The sequence below is a fragment of the Ursus americanus genome, chromosome 14, assembly GCF_024610735.1.
Source record: "Ursus americanus isolate L20-20 chromosome 14, mUrsAme1.1.p, whole genome shotgun sequence".
NCBI lineage: Eukaryota > Metazoa > Chordata > Mammalia > Carnivora > Ursidae > Ursus > Ursus americanus.
This window is the reverse complement of record NC_142140.1, coordinates 40393160-40406038: the sequence shown is the minus strand read 5'-3', so window position 1 is coordinate 40406038 and position 12879 is coordinate 40393160. Positions and strand designations below refer to the sequence as shown.

Here is a 12879-nt window from a genome sequence, read left to right as displayed (position 1 = left end):
TCAGGGCTTCTGGGCGAGGGGGCGGTGAGGGTTGGGGGTGACCTGTTGAGTGCCTTGGCCTCACCAAGTCAGAGTGACTGCGTCCTTGCTCTGGGGCTGTGACTGTGGCTTCTCCCTCCACCCCAGTCTGAGGATGAGTGTGCACTCGATTTGGACCTCGTGACGGATCTGGTTCTGCACATCGATGCCCGAGGGGAGCCAGGTGGGTGCTTTCCCCTCTGCCCTGTGCCCACCCTGACCTCCAGCTGCCGAGTGATGGCTCATGCCTGCAGGGCCCCTTTACAGGTGGGATCCTCTGCTTCCTGCCTGGTTGGCAGGAGATCAAAGGAGTGCAGCAACGCCTCCAGGAGGCCCTGGGCATGCACGAGAGCAAGTACCTCATCCTGCCAGGTGAGAGCGGGCGAGCGAGGCGCGATGGCCCCAAGATAACAGCGCCCTCTGGCCTGGGGACCCTGACCCAACTGGGGCTCAAGGGGCCTGGGTTTCCGACCAGGCTGCCCTGCTTTTGCTGGCTTTTCCACCTTGACTGGGCACACATATTCTTGATCTGGGCCTCAGTTTCATCAAAATGGGTCAAAATCCTTGCCCTGTGCCCTCATCACAGGGAACAGGAGCAGTGCCCATAACCAGCGTGTTCTTGCTGCCCACCAGTGCACTCCAACATCCCCATGATGGACCAGAAGGCCATATTCCAGCAGCCACCAGTTGGGGTGCGCAAGATTGTCTTGGCCACCAATATCGCGGAGACGTCGATTACAGTCAATGACATCGTGCATGTGGTGGACAGCGGTCTGCACAAGGAGGAACGCTATGACCTGAAGACCAAGGTGGCACCCGTCTCCCGGGCCCAGCCAGCCCCTGGGGGAAGAACTACAAGTTCCGAGGTGGCCCCCAGCCCAGATCAGCCTTGGACCTGCCGTGTGTGTCCGGAGAAGGCCACACTCGTGGGCTCTCGGCATCCCTGTCGTGGGGGGGCCATTGAGGGGTTAAGTGAGGTGAAGGCCAGACAAGGGGCAGCACTGAGGAAGGCCTCTTGGCCTCTGCGTCGCTGCTCACCTGCCCCCTCCCCCAGGTGTCCTGCCTGGAGACTGTGTGGGTGTCACGAGCCAATGTGATCCAGCGCCGGGGCCGGGCAGGCCGCTGCCAGTCGGGCTTTGCCTACCACCTGTTCCCGCGGAGCCGGCTGGAGAAGATGGTCCCTTTCCAAGTGCCAGAGATTCTGCGCACTCCCCTCGAGAACCTGGTGCTACAAGCCAAAATCCACATGCCCGAGAAGACGGTGCGCCAGAGGCGGGCTGGGCTGGGCTGGGCTGGGGCTGGACTTGGTGAGGGACAGGTGGGATGCGGGGCTTACGGCGGGCTCTGGCTGCTTCTTGCTGTAGGCAGTGGAGTTCCTTTCCAAGGCCGTGGACAGTCCGAACATCAAGGCGGTGGACGAGGCTGTGATCTTGCTCCAGGAGATCGGTGAGTGGGGCCGGGCCGGGCCGCGCCGGGCCGCAGCGTGGCTCTCAAGGGCGAGTCTGACAGCTGAGCTGTTGCAGGAGTGCTGGACCAGCGGGAGTACCTGACCACCCTGGGGCAGCGCCTGGCCCACATCTCCACTGACCCCCGGCTGGCCAAGGCCATAGTGCTGGCCGCCATCTTCCGTTGCCTGCACCCGCTGCTGGTGGTCGTTTCCTGCCTCACCCGGGACCCCTTCAGCAGTAGCCTGCAGAACCGGGCGGAGGTGGACAAGGTCAGACCCAGCCCCTGCCCCGCCCTCTGTCCCGAAGCGGCCGCCGCCGGCCCTCACCCTGTGGCCTCGGTGCCCCCTCCCGCTCCCTCCCAGGTGAAGGCACTGCTGAGCCATGACAGCGGCAGTGACCACCTGGCCTTCGTGCGGGCCGTCGCCGGCTGGGAGGAGGTGCTGCGCTGGCAGGACCGCAGCTCCCGTGAGAACTACCTGGAGGAAAACCTGCTCTACGCCCCCAGCCTGCGCTTCATCCACGGTCAGTGCCCACCCCCACCCCGGCCCGGGCCTGTGGTTCCCCAGCCTTGTGGCTTAGGGGGCCGCAGGCTCAGCCCGACTTCACCTCCCCAGGACTCATCAAGCAGTTCTCGGAGAACATTTACGAGGCCTTCCTGGTGGGGAAGCCCTCGGACTGCACCCTGGCCTCTGCCCAGTGCAACGAGTACAGTGAAGAGGAGGAGCTGGTGAAGGGTGTGCTGATGGCGGGCCTCTACCCCAACCTCATCCAGGTGCTGCCTCGGGGAAGGGGCCGGCGGGCCGCAGCCTCCTCCCCCCACCCCCCAGGCTCCTCACTCAGCCCACCCGTCTCTCATCTCATCCTGGCAGGTGAGGCAGGGCAAGGTGACCCGGCAGGGCAAGTTCAAGCCCAACAGTGTCACTTACAGGACCAAATCAGGCAACATCTTGCTGCACAAGTCGACCATTAACAGGTGGGAGGCAGGCAGGGCCGGGGAGGGGCGGCTGACCTGGTCGAGAAGGGTGGGCTCACCCCCGCCCCCTATGCCGCAGGGAGGCCACGCGGCTGCGGAGCCGATGGCTGACGTATTTCATGGCTGTCAAGTCCAACGGCAGCGTCTTCGTCCGGGACTCCTCCCAGGTGCACCCGCTAGCCGTGCTGCTGCTGACCGACGGGGACGTCCACATCCGTGGTGGGTACTTGCTCGTCTCCCGCCCCACTGCTGCTTGGGCTGGTCTGTGTCCTCGGGAGCCCAGCCTCACCTCGCCTCTGCGCCGCCCCTTCCTCCTCCCCCCAGACGATGGGCGCCGGGCCACCATCTCCCTGAGCGACAGTGACCTGCTGCGGCTGGAGGGGGACTCCCGCACTGTGCGGCTGCTGAGGGAGCTGCGCCGGGCGCTGGGCCGCATGGTGGAGCGGAGCCTGCGCAGCGAGCTGGCCGCACTGCCGCCCGGCGTGCAGCAGGAGCACGGGCAGCTGCTGGCGCTGCTGGCGGAGCTGCTGCGTGGGCCCTGCGGCAGCTTCGATGTGCGCAAGACGGCAGATGACTGAGCCCCGTTGTCTGCTGGGGCTGTGTACAGAGTGCAAATGTTTATTTAAAATAAAGTTCTATTTATCCCTTGTGAGCATCGCTCTCCGCTGGGGGCTCCTCTCTCGGGGCCCCAGCACCCACGCTCCTACTCCTGGCAGGGCCAGGGCCGCCGCTGTTTCGGGGCCTGCGCGGCTGGCACCCTGGCCGAATGGCCCTGTCCTGGCAGGCTGGCCAGCAGTTACGGAGCGCGCGCGCGCGCGCCAGCCTCCCCCTGGGAGCCGGAGGTCTGCAGCGGGTTCTCACCGAATCTGGCTGCTGCCTCCTCACCCCGAGCAGAACCGGGGAGAAGTTCCACAGGCAGCAAGGGCCACTTGAACCTTAACCTTCAAGCAGCCTTGGGTTGTATACGTACAACCAAGCTCGTGGCCCTTCCTTGAGCTGGGACTTACAACTGCACAGCAGCCCCGAGGCCAGGGGATGAGCTGGGGGCAAGGGCAGGGATGCTGCAGGTGGAGACAAACCAGGACGTACAGAAGATGCAGGGCCTGTGTGGTGGGGCATCACGAGCTTTATTTACTCTTGAAACCGGTACAACAGAATCACAGATTGACACAGGCAACGGCTGAGTCAGAAGCAAACTGAGGGTACAGAGACGGCGCACCCCCACACGGCTGCAGGTGGTCCACAGCACACGGGGGCCTCCGGTCCCCACTGTCAGGGTGCCTTCGCTTCTCTGGCTTGGGGAACTCTTCAAGGGAGCTGGGACCAGACCGCCCTTCACAACAGCGACCACTCCTGCCCACCTAGACAGACAGTTCTCCACGAGGGCCACCTCTCCCATTCCTACCCTCGGACCAGCTGGCCACCTCGGCACGTGTGTGGCCCTGGGATGGACACAAGGAGGGCACAGGTAACCAGGCCCTGCACGCTCTACCACTTCTCCCCAGCTTCCTTCTGCCCCCTCCTCCTGACAAGACACGGTGTCCCGACGTCCTCGGCGCACCACTTTCTGCAGTGTCTGCCGCGGGGAACGCTTCCTCCACAAGACCCCGGCGGCGTGTGCTCGGCAGCCACGGACGTGGTGGCCCACCGCCCCGAGGGAACTGCCACCTCAGAAGTGAGAACCTGCCGGCCCAGATGCCCTCCACACGGAGGTCCGCTCTGAACCTAAGCCAAGAACCCTACCTTCTGGGCTCCGAGGGGGACAGCGAAGCAGGGGCGGGGAGGGCGAGGGGCCAAGTCTGGTGGCCTCCTCAGGGGCAAGTCTGCGCTGCAGGAAATGCTCTTCCAGAGGAGATGCCCTCAAAGACTCCCCGGCCATTTCACTACAAACTGTTACATTTTAATCCTTTATTAGAAACCATGCAAACTTTAATACAAAAAAAAAAAAAATACAAGTGCAATAAGAATCTTCGTGTCAATACAATTCCCGGGATTTCTCCTCATTGCAGCCACCCCAGGCCGGGCCTCGCTGGGACACCCCTCCACAGGCTGGCCTCGCCTCTCCCCCTCCCCAGTCAGGCTGTAAGGGGGGGGGGGGGAGATGGCCTGTCTCATGCCTTTTTAAAAATTTCCACACCTGATTCCCCATCACCCACATGAGTTCTGGACATCTTGGGCTCCCTGGTAACTGAGGGCTCTGGTGTCCTAGGCCTGTGAGTCTGGAGGATTCTGACCTCCACAGCCCTTCCCTGTTTCTCTAGCCCCAAACTTATATCTCCCAGTAGATCCCAGGGAATGAGACAGATAGAGATGCCAAAACCAGTCTCTTGGTTAGAAAGAAAAGCAGCATACACACAAAATACCAGCACAAGCAGTCCACACTCTGACCAGCCCCTAGTGTGCCCTACCTGCTCTCCAGGCCACAGGCCCTGCACCTCACCTGCCCTGCCCACACCTTCTCCGGGGCCCCAGGCTGCCCAGGCCAGGGCAGCCCCTGAGGCCTGACCTCCTGGCTGGAGGCTTAAGGATCTCCCCTCCCTGTTTCCTTTAACACCTACTGAGGACTTTCATTAAGACATGGCTTCACCTGCAAAACTCCTCTACCAGTTTTTAGGTTATTAAAAAAAAAAAGATAAAACAAGAAAAAAGTGTGACAGCAGCTAGGCAGGTATGGGAAGCAGTGGGGCCAGTCAGATCGACCCCTACCTAACTAACTTGCGGCAGGGCGGCAAGAGGCGCCTGGCTCCCCCTGCACGGTGGGCACCATGGAGGGGTCAAAGGGAGAGGCAGTGGCTTAGCGGGCTCCAGGGATGCAGTCAGCATCCTGCCACCACACGGCCATCCAATTCCACTCTTCTCTCCAGGTGGACCCAGCGAGGAGGGAAGGTATGTCAGTTTCTCTTGGGTTTGGTCCAGAAAACCCAAAGAGGAGGTTGGAATCCGATTCCCCCCTCCTAGATCCCACAAGATCCCAAGTTGGCCTCCCCATCCCATTCACCTCCCAATCTCGTCTGTGGAGCAGTGCGCAATGACGGGACAGGAACAAAGCAAGGAGCGGGGCCCAGGGCAGGGAGCAGAGGAGGTTTGGGGCGGGCTGGCTGCTGCCCTGGGCAAGCAAGGCAGGGGAGGGTGGGGCCTGGAGGACCGCCCAGCACCCAAGCTGAGTGGGGTCTAGAGAACAGCCCGGGAGAGGGAGCCAAGGGCCCGGGTGCCTGAGCTGGGGCCGCCAGGGAAGTGGGGGGGGCGGGAGACAATGTCAGCCCCGTGGTCGGTGCGGGCCCTGGCGTTTGCCCGGAACGTCAGCCTGTAGGTCTCAATCTGCAGTGACACGGGAGGAGGGAAGGGAGGGGGTAACGAGGGACACAAGAGGGGGAACACGGGGGACGGAAGACGAGACCAGAATGTCATCATTAGATGCCTGGAAAATAAAATGTTGCTTGGTTAAAATTTAGGCCACACTCTAGTCAAAAAAAAAGGAGTTTCAATTTGTAGCCAGTGGCAGGGCCCCCGGCTGGCCCTCAGGCCAAGCCCAGCCACTTACTTGTCTCCTGGATCTGGCTGTCCAAGGTCTGGGCCTCCCTTTGGTCACCACCCCCTGCCAGGGTGGTGTGGCCACTGAGGCCACTGGCTGAAGTGGGGGCGCCAGCTTCAGGCGCTGCCTCAGGGATGGCCGGCTCCTCCCCAGCAGGGGGGCCCGGACACGGAGGGGCCTCGCTGCCACCGCCCTCAGTCTACAATGAAACAGTGGGGGAGACAGTGCAGGGTCAGTCGGGGAGGAGGTGGGATGGGTGATGGTGGTGGGTTTTACACACAGCCCCCGCCCGCCCCCGGCCCCCCGCTGGATTACGGTCCAGTCATCCGAAGAATCTAGGCCAGGTACTCCCCACCCCACCCCCCGCCCACTCCTGGCTCAGAGGCCTGGCCTGGCGCAGAGCAAGAACACAGGCCCCGGAGCAGGAGAGTGCAGCCCTGGCGCAGCGCGCAGCCTAGCTGATGACGCTCTGGGCAATGCCTCTGAGGGGCGAGGCTTCCTGAAGTCTGAGGTGAGAGGTAAGGGGTGCAGGCTTCTCAGTAAGGCTGACACCAGACACCTAGCTGTGACGGCAAAAGCCCTGGGACGGTTGGTAGAGTGCACGTCTGGAACTGGCTGGGAAGCAGGGCTGCTGCAGGCCAGCTAGGGAGCTCTGGGAGCCTGAAGTCAGTTCGGAGGGGTGCAGCCTGCCACCTCTGACTCGGTGAATCCCAGACCGCTCCCGCCACAGAGGGGACGCTCAGGGGGGCTCTCTTGGGAACTCCCGGGGCAGCCCTGCCTGTTCATCTAGCCATCTCTGCACACTGAGGCCTCTTCTGTGCTGGGCGCCCTCCTGGAGCCTGGCGCACAGGGGAGGGGGGAAGGTGTCCAGGGAGGTGTGACCGAGGGAAACTTCGGGGGCCTGCAGGGCTTTCTGGGAGGAGGATGGGGGGCAGTGAACATCCAGTGTGAGTAAAGCAGAAGAGGGAAGGGCAGCGGGGAGCTGGAACCCCCGGGCCCCAGAATGCCCAAAAGTGACAATGGAGACGCCACAGGGGTTTCTAATCAGAACAGTGAAGGAGACAGGCCTCTGTATTAGGAAAACAATTCCAGAAATTATAGAGAATAGGAGATGATGTGAATAAAGAAAAGAACACAAGACTTGGGGTCAGAAGGCCCAGGTGTAAACCCTGGTCTGCAGGTCCTTGCCACGTGGCCTCGGACAAGTGACTATCCCCGAGCCAGTGCCCCACGGGACGGGCTAGGGAGTTTCCTCACAAGGTACGGAGGCATGACGGAGAGCCTGTGACAGAGCCAGGGCCCCCAATATTCACGGGAGCCAGTCAGGCCTTGAAGGGGGCACGGACGGAAGTTGGGACAGAGGCTGGGCTGGGCAGGAGGGAAGGCCCACCACGGCTGCTCTTTGCCCTCTCCCTCGCTCACCCCCCGAGCCGCCGAGCTAGCCCCGCACTCCGAAGCCTGCAAGATGCTGCCCCACGGGTCCCCCCGCCCAACAACATGGAACAGAGGGTATAGAGCATCTTGGCACTTTACAAAGGGTCTCACGGTGCTGTGGAAGGAGGGAGGGAGGGAAGGCAGGAGGGAGGGAGGGAGGGAGGGAAGGCAGGAGAGGCCCAGCCATTCCGGAGAATGGGAAGCCCTGCCCACCTGAGCGCTCTCCCAGAGCCCCAGCCTGGGGCGGTCCTGGCAGCTGACAACGTGCTACCCTGCTCCCAGGCCCAGCGTGGAGCCTGGCATGGAGCACGTCCCCACATGGCCTCTCATGAGGTAGCTGGGGACAGACCACCCGCCTTGTGGGGGAGCTGCGCCCCAGCCCACAGGCCCCTTGGAAATGGCCAAGATGGGTCCAAAAAGGCAGGCAGGCCACGGCTCTCAGGAGAGGTTCTGTGTCCAGGTGGACAGGGCAGAGGCAGCTGGGCCGGGGCCTCTTTACCTCTCCTGCCTCACTCAGGACTGATGATGGACACAGGGAGAAAACACAACGGTGTGGGGGAAACAGGACTCCTGACAATACTGAGGGGCGGTGACAGGCACCCAGCTGCTGGGACCCAGACTCCAGCTGCACCCCCCCACTCCTCCCAAGCAGCGTCCCCTGCTGCCCCATTGCTACCTTCACGGCCCCTCCTGCAGGCAGGTGGCCCACGTTATCGAGGGATCCCACCTTCGCCTGGGCCTTCTCCTTGAAGTTCAACTTCTGACTTTCAATCTTGACATCTCCTCCACCTGGAACCAAAAACCACCGGTCACATGGGCAAAGCCAGGAGGCTGAACAGGAATCCCAACGTGGCTAAGGACTCGCTATGTACCCAGTACAGACACCAACATGACCTGCTCCCAGTGGCTCTGAGGACAATGGAGGAAAGGACAGTGGACGGCGCTTGTCACACAGGGCTAATCTCAAAGCCGGGCTGACAATCTGCACTGGGCCGGCGGGAACGCCTCCACCGTGAACCGCAGGCCCGCCGCACAGCCTCCAGCCACGCCTCTCAGGGCACTGCGGGCACGTCTGCTTTAGGTTCTCTTGGCGATGTAACAACTCCTCTGACTGACGGGGGGTACGGGGCGCCCCAGCTTCCTTTCAGTCTACGAATGCCCTGCCCGTCAGGGTCGGGATCCTGGCTTCACAGCTGCAAGAGCCGATACTGGAGAAGAGTGACTTGCCCAAAGTCACTGTCAAAAGCTGGTGACGGGCAGAGACAGGATGGAAGTGTGGTCTGAGCTGTTTAACTGAGCCACACGGTAGTGACAAGAAGGAAAGTGGAAAGTGGCTTCTTTGTAGTGGAGGAGGAGGAGAGGCGGGAGTCCTCTCGGCATTAGCTGAGAAAGGCCCAGCCCGGCCCCGGGGCCCAGTGCCCAGTGCCCTTGTGTGGTGGGGCAGGGAGGCGGCCTGCGAGCCAGGGCGAGGTTCAGAGCTCCGTGCCACAGGGCCGCCACAGGATCCAGGCCCAGACTGCTCTGGTGGGCCCACCCCTCTCCAGGCCCTGCAGCTTGGCTTCCCTGCGAGCCCACCCCTCACTCACGCGGCCGCCTCCTCAGCTCCCGTCCCAAACCAGAGCACCCAGCTTGCCTACACACCGGAGCCCTCCCCCCACGGCCCCCACCCGGGCCTCCTGTCAGTCAGTGGCCCTCGGGAGGGAGGGATCGCACAAGAGTGGGTTTTCCAGATAAAAGGGGAAAATGACAGGGAGTTAAGGGCCAAAATGTTCTGATCCTTTTAAACAGAATGCATTCTAAAATGGATGAGGACACTGTCGAGAGGGACGTGGCCCCCGGTGGCTGGCCTCCGAGAAGCCAGAGCCGCAGCCGAGCATGCCTACCCTCAGCTCTGCCCTCGCCTAGGGCCCGTGGCAAGGGCACAGCTGGGCTCAGGCCAGGCCGCGTTCCCGGCTGTTCGGGGGCGTCTGTGGGGGCGCCGGGCCCACCACACACCCGCTGCAGCAGAGACCCCCAGCCGCAGCCCAGGCGGCACCGCTGAGCGACTCTGAGACCGGCCAGAGCTGGCTGCCGAGGTTTCCCTGCCTCGGAGCAGCCCCGGCTCCTGCCCCGATGACTCTTTCGGCATCAGCTCCTGGCACGCGATCCGGGAGCGCCAGGCACGCGGCAGGTGCTCGAGATGGTGATGCCCGTGCCAACGGCAGCCTTTGCCACCTGCTCCCCTAAGAGCTTAGCACCCAGATCCCCTCCCTGACAGGCACTGAACTGCGTGGTTTCCATCGCTGCCTCCTGGGTGGGCGCGCGCGGCTCCAGGAATCTTTACGGAATGACCGAAGAGCAGGGGTGAAAGCCAGCGGTCTTGGCAGGACCGCACGCCCCAGGCATGCTGGGGTCAGGGGGGCAGCACTCACCAGGTTTGTGCTTGATGTTGGCCTTGGACCCACACTTGGAGGAGACCTTAGAGATGTCCACCTTCTTATTCTGAATCTGAACCTGAGAAACAAACCACAGAAACATCACTGCCTCAGAGCGAGGGTGTGTTTCAGGGCCTGCGGCCTCCGAGCCCACCTCCAGCCCAACCAAGCCAGCGTTCCCACAGTACCAGGACTTTCCCTCCCCGCCGGACCTGTGCATCCGCCAGGCAGCTCTTCTCCCGTTTTTCTGAATCCAAATCTCCTAAAATGTCATTTTGTTCCACCTGAAATCTTACCTATCAACTCCTTGCTCAGAGAGAATCTGGAATAGTGTTTTCATGTTCTCCGTCCAGTTCTTTTCAGCGCATTTTCCCCTCCTGGCTGGCTGCACAGGTATCTGTCTGTCTACGATTTGTACTCCTGCTTAATTCATGCTACAAGCATTTTCCCACAAAGTTGAGAAATGTAAAGATGGGGCCACATAATCCTCTATCCTCTAAGATCTTACAAAAACCTAACCCATGCCTGATGGTGAACATTTGCTTTTTTTCTCATTTTTCACCATTGAAACCATGGCAGCAGCAGGGGCACCTGGGTGGCACAGTCAGGTGGCTGGGCATCTGACTCTCGGTTTCAGCTTGGATCTGTCAGGGATGTGGGATCAAGCCCCGTGTCAGGCTCCACACTCAGTGTGGAGTCTGCTTAGCACTCCCTCTCCCTCAACCCCATCCCCCTGCTCTCTCTCTAAAATAAATCTTAAAAAACAAAACAAAACACCACAGCAGCAATAAATATCTTTGTGACTAGAAGTCATGGCAATTCTGATGACCCCTAAGCAGGATGCCCAGAACTTTGGTTACCTGCTCAAACGCTCAGACTGTATGCATTAAGGCTCTTAAACCATGAGGCCTAACTACTTTCCAGAAATGTGACAATGGACATCTACCACCGAGCTTAAGTGTGTGTCTCACCATATGCTCCCCACACTGGATATTCCCATTAAAAACAGTAACGCTCTTCCCGTAAGCAGCCTAAGGTGATCTCTGAAAATGGTTTGCTATTCACTTGGCCCAGAAAACCCTACAAAATCAGACAAATCAAGGGTTCAAACCTTCGCGTTCACTTTAAGAACACGTGTGAAATGGCCCAGGCCATCAAGAGCAGGCGTATCTGAAAGACGTCACTTTGCAGAAGCCAACGTGAGCCGCGCTGTGGCCATGATGGTGGAGTTGGTACGGGTGCCCAGGCCAAACGGCAGGGCTGGCCACAGGGTGGGTGGCCCAAGGGAGTGCTGAATTTTTACTGCACGTGCTTACACACGCGAAGAGTCCTGCTGAACTGAAGGGGCCAGACGCAGACTCTCTGGGCGCGGAGCGCACCAGGAGCACAAAGCCCCCAGGATGCGGCGCAGAACTTACGGACTCGCGGTCGCATCGCCCGCACACGAGCTCTCCCTGCCACAGTGAGACGGGCCTCACTGAAAAGAGCAGACTGCTCCTAAACCAGAAGACGAGGCCGCACAGGAGAAAATGGGGTCTCAGAAGAAACTAAAGAAACAAAAACTTACGGCTTGAGAGTAAGTTCTGCATAAAATGCAAACAGAAATTAAAAAAACAAAAACCACCACCACCACGACTTCGCTCATCTATACGTGAGAACGGCTCAGTTTGGGGTGCTCTGCTCATTATTAAGGGCACTGACCACCAACGGCTGTGACATCTGGGCTCTCTCCCGAAGAGCCGTGCCCAGCGCAGTCGTGTCCGCGCGGAGCCCAAGCCGGCAGCCCGGGGCCCGACATCTGCAGCCACCAGGCGCAACCTGCAGGCCCCGCAAGGCCTTTGCCTAATCGGACATTCTGCCCACCGCTGGTGAGTCATCGGAAGGGTGAACAGCCTTTTATCGGACTCGAATCCCGCTGGGGTGAACGTCCTGCTCCTGGGACCGAGGGCACGTGTTTCCCATCAGCTACAGTGGGCACTGGGTTCTGGGATGAAGATTCCAGGGTCCCTGTGACTGACCCAGCTGCTCCTCGGTCCTGTGGAAGAGCCTGGCTTTCCACCGCAGTCAAGTCCTCCAGGCAGGGGCCCAGGGAGCCCTGCCAGCAGGTGCCACACCCTCTGGTGGGGCTTCATCACCTTCTAGGACCCTGTCTCCCTTTCTTCAGTGTCAGGAAATACTGTTTCCGTTGTACTGCAAGAGAACACAGGCGATGCCTACTGCATTTCCATGTGCGCACCCACAGCCCAGGGCCTGCCACAGGGTAACTTCCCACAATCCTCACTTGCTTCAGCCACCCTCACTCTCTGCTCGTGCTGCTCCCTAGCCTAGCAGGCCCACTGCATTCTCCTCCCCGGCCTTCGAAGCCCAGCTCAAGGGCCACCTTCTCCAAAGCCTCCCCAGGCTCTAGCTTCACTCCGCCTCTTCTTCACATCATCTCTCCAAGGGCCACCAGCATCAACAGGACACTAACTGCGTCACGTGTTCGGGAATCATTCACGAAGGACCTACCACCCTCACGACACCAGCTTCTGCTTTGTCTATTTCCAATGAGGCTGCGATTCTCTCTCAACGGGAACACAGGGAAGTACTTTGCCCAACCGAACGCCTGGCAGCCCCTGGAACCACGACAAACGTGTCCTGCAGCAGCGGGGCGAGCGCGTCTCGTGCCAGCCCCCAGACGCCGTGAGCAGCTCCGGAGCTCCCTCGCCCAGGTTTGGAGCGCGCGCCTTTCCCGGGCCGGCGTCGTGCAACCGAGCCAGCACTTCTTTACTCCTTGCCTGGTCCTCAGGGGAAGCAGCTGACGAGGGGCAATTCTGCTTTACACACGTGCTCCAGCCACGGATGGAGAAGGAGGGAGTCTCACCACAGCACAGCCGCTGACGCACGGGTCTAGGTACTGGCAGTCAGAGGACGTGCCTCCTGACGGAAACACCACCGCTCCCTACGAAAGTCTTGCAAAAATCGGCAGGGGCGGGGGGGATCAAACCTGAATCAATTTAAAGACTATCGAGGGACAACGGAATATGCGAATGAAACCACGGGGGTGTAATCAGCACAATC

The 12879-nt window shown here is 60.8% G+C and overlaps 2 protein-coding genes across 17 annotated transcripts in view; one reads left to right on the top strand and one right to left on the bottom strand.

Annotated features, from left to right (window-relative positions):
• Nucleotides 1–5087, top strand: part of DHX30 (DExH-box helicase 30) — a 31369-nt gene extending 26282 nt beyond the window's left edge. For all 8 annotated transcript variants that reach the window (XM_087867086.1, XM_045778507.2, XM_045778504.2 and 5 more), the window contains 11 exons: nucleotides 127–202; nucleotides 286–390; nucleotides 652–827; nucleotides 1073–1279; nucleotides 1383–1464; nucleotides 1542–1735; nucleotides 1829–1988; nucleotides 2081–2238; nucleotides 2336–2439; nucleotides 2519–2658; nucleotides 2764–5087. In XM_087867086.1, the coding sequence (XP_087723212.1) occupies nucleotides 127–202; nucleotides 286–390; nucleotides 652–827; nucleotides 1073–1279; nucleotides 1383–1464; nucleotides 1542–1735; nucleotides 1829–1988; nucleotides 2081–2238; nucleotides 2336–2439; nucleotides 2519–2658; nucleotides 2764–3017 (1656 nt within the window). In that variant the 3' untranslated portion in view covers nucleotides 3018–5087. The remainder of the gene's footprint in view (nucleotides 1–126; nucleotides 203–285; nucleotides 391–651; nucleotides 828–1072; nucleotides 1280–1382; nucleotides 1465–1541; nucleotides 1736–1828; nucleotides 1989–2080; nucleotides 2239–2335; nucleotides 2440–2518; nucleotides 2659–2763) is intronic.
• A 530-nt stretch (nucleotides 5088–5617) lies between these two features.
• MAP4 (microtubule associated protein 4) overlaps nucleotides 5618–12879 on the bottom strand; it is a 176989-nt gene continuing 169727 nt past the window's right edge. For 8 of the 9 annotated variants that reach the window (XM_045778481.2, XM_045778484.2, XM_045778485.2 and 5 more), the window contains 4 exons: nucleotides 9817–9898; nucleotides 8082–8194; nucleotides 5981–6170; nucleotides 5719–5857 (listed from right to left, as the gene is read on the bottom strand). In XM_045778481.2, coding sequence (XP_045634437.2) covers nucleotides 5850–5857; nucleotides 5981–6170; nucleotides 8082–8194; nucleotides 9817–9898 — 393 coding nt within the window. In that variant the 3' untranslated portion in view covers nucleotides 5719–5849. Of the gene's footprint in view, nucleotides 5858–5980; nucleotides 6171–8081; nucleotides 8195–9816; nucleotides 9899–12879 lie in introns of all 9 variants that reach the window. The other variant, XM_045778482.2, reaches the window with a different exon arrangement.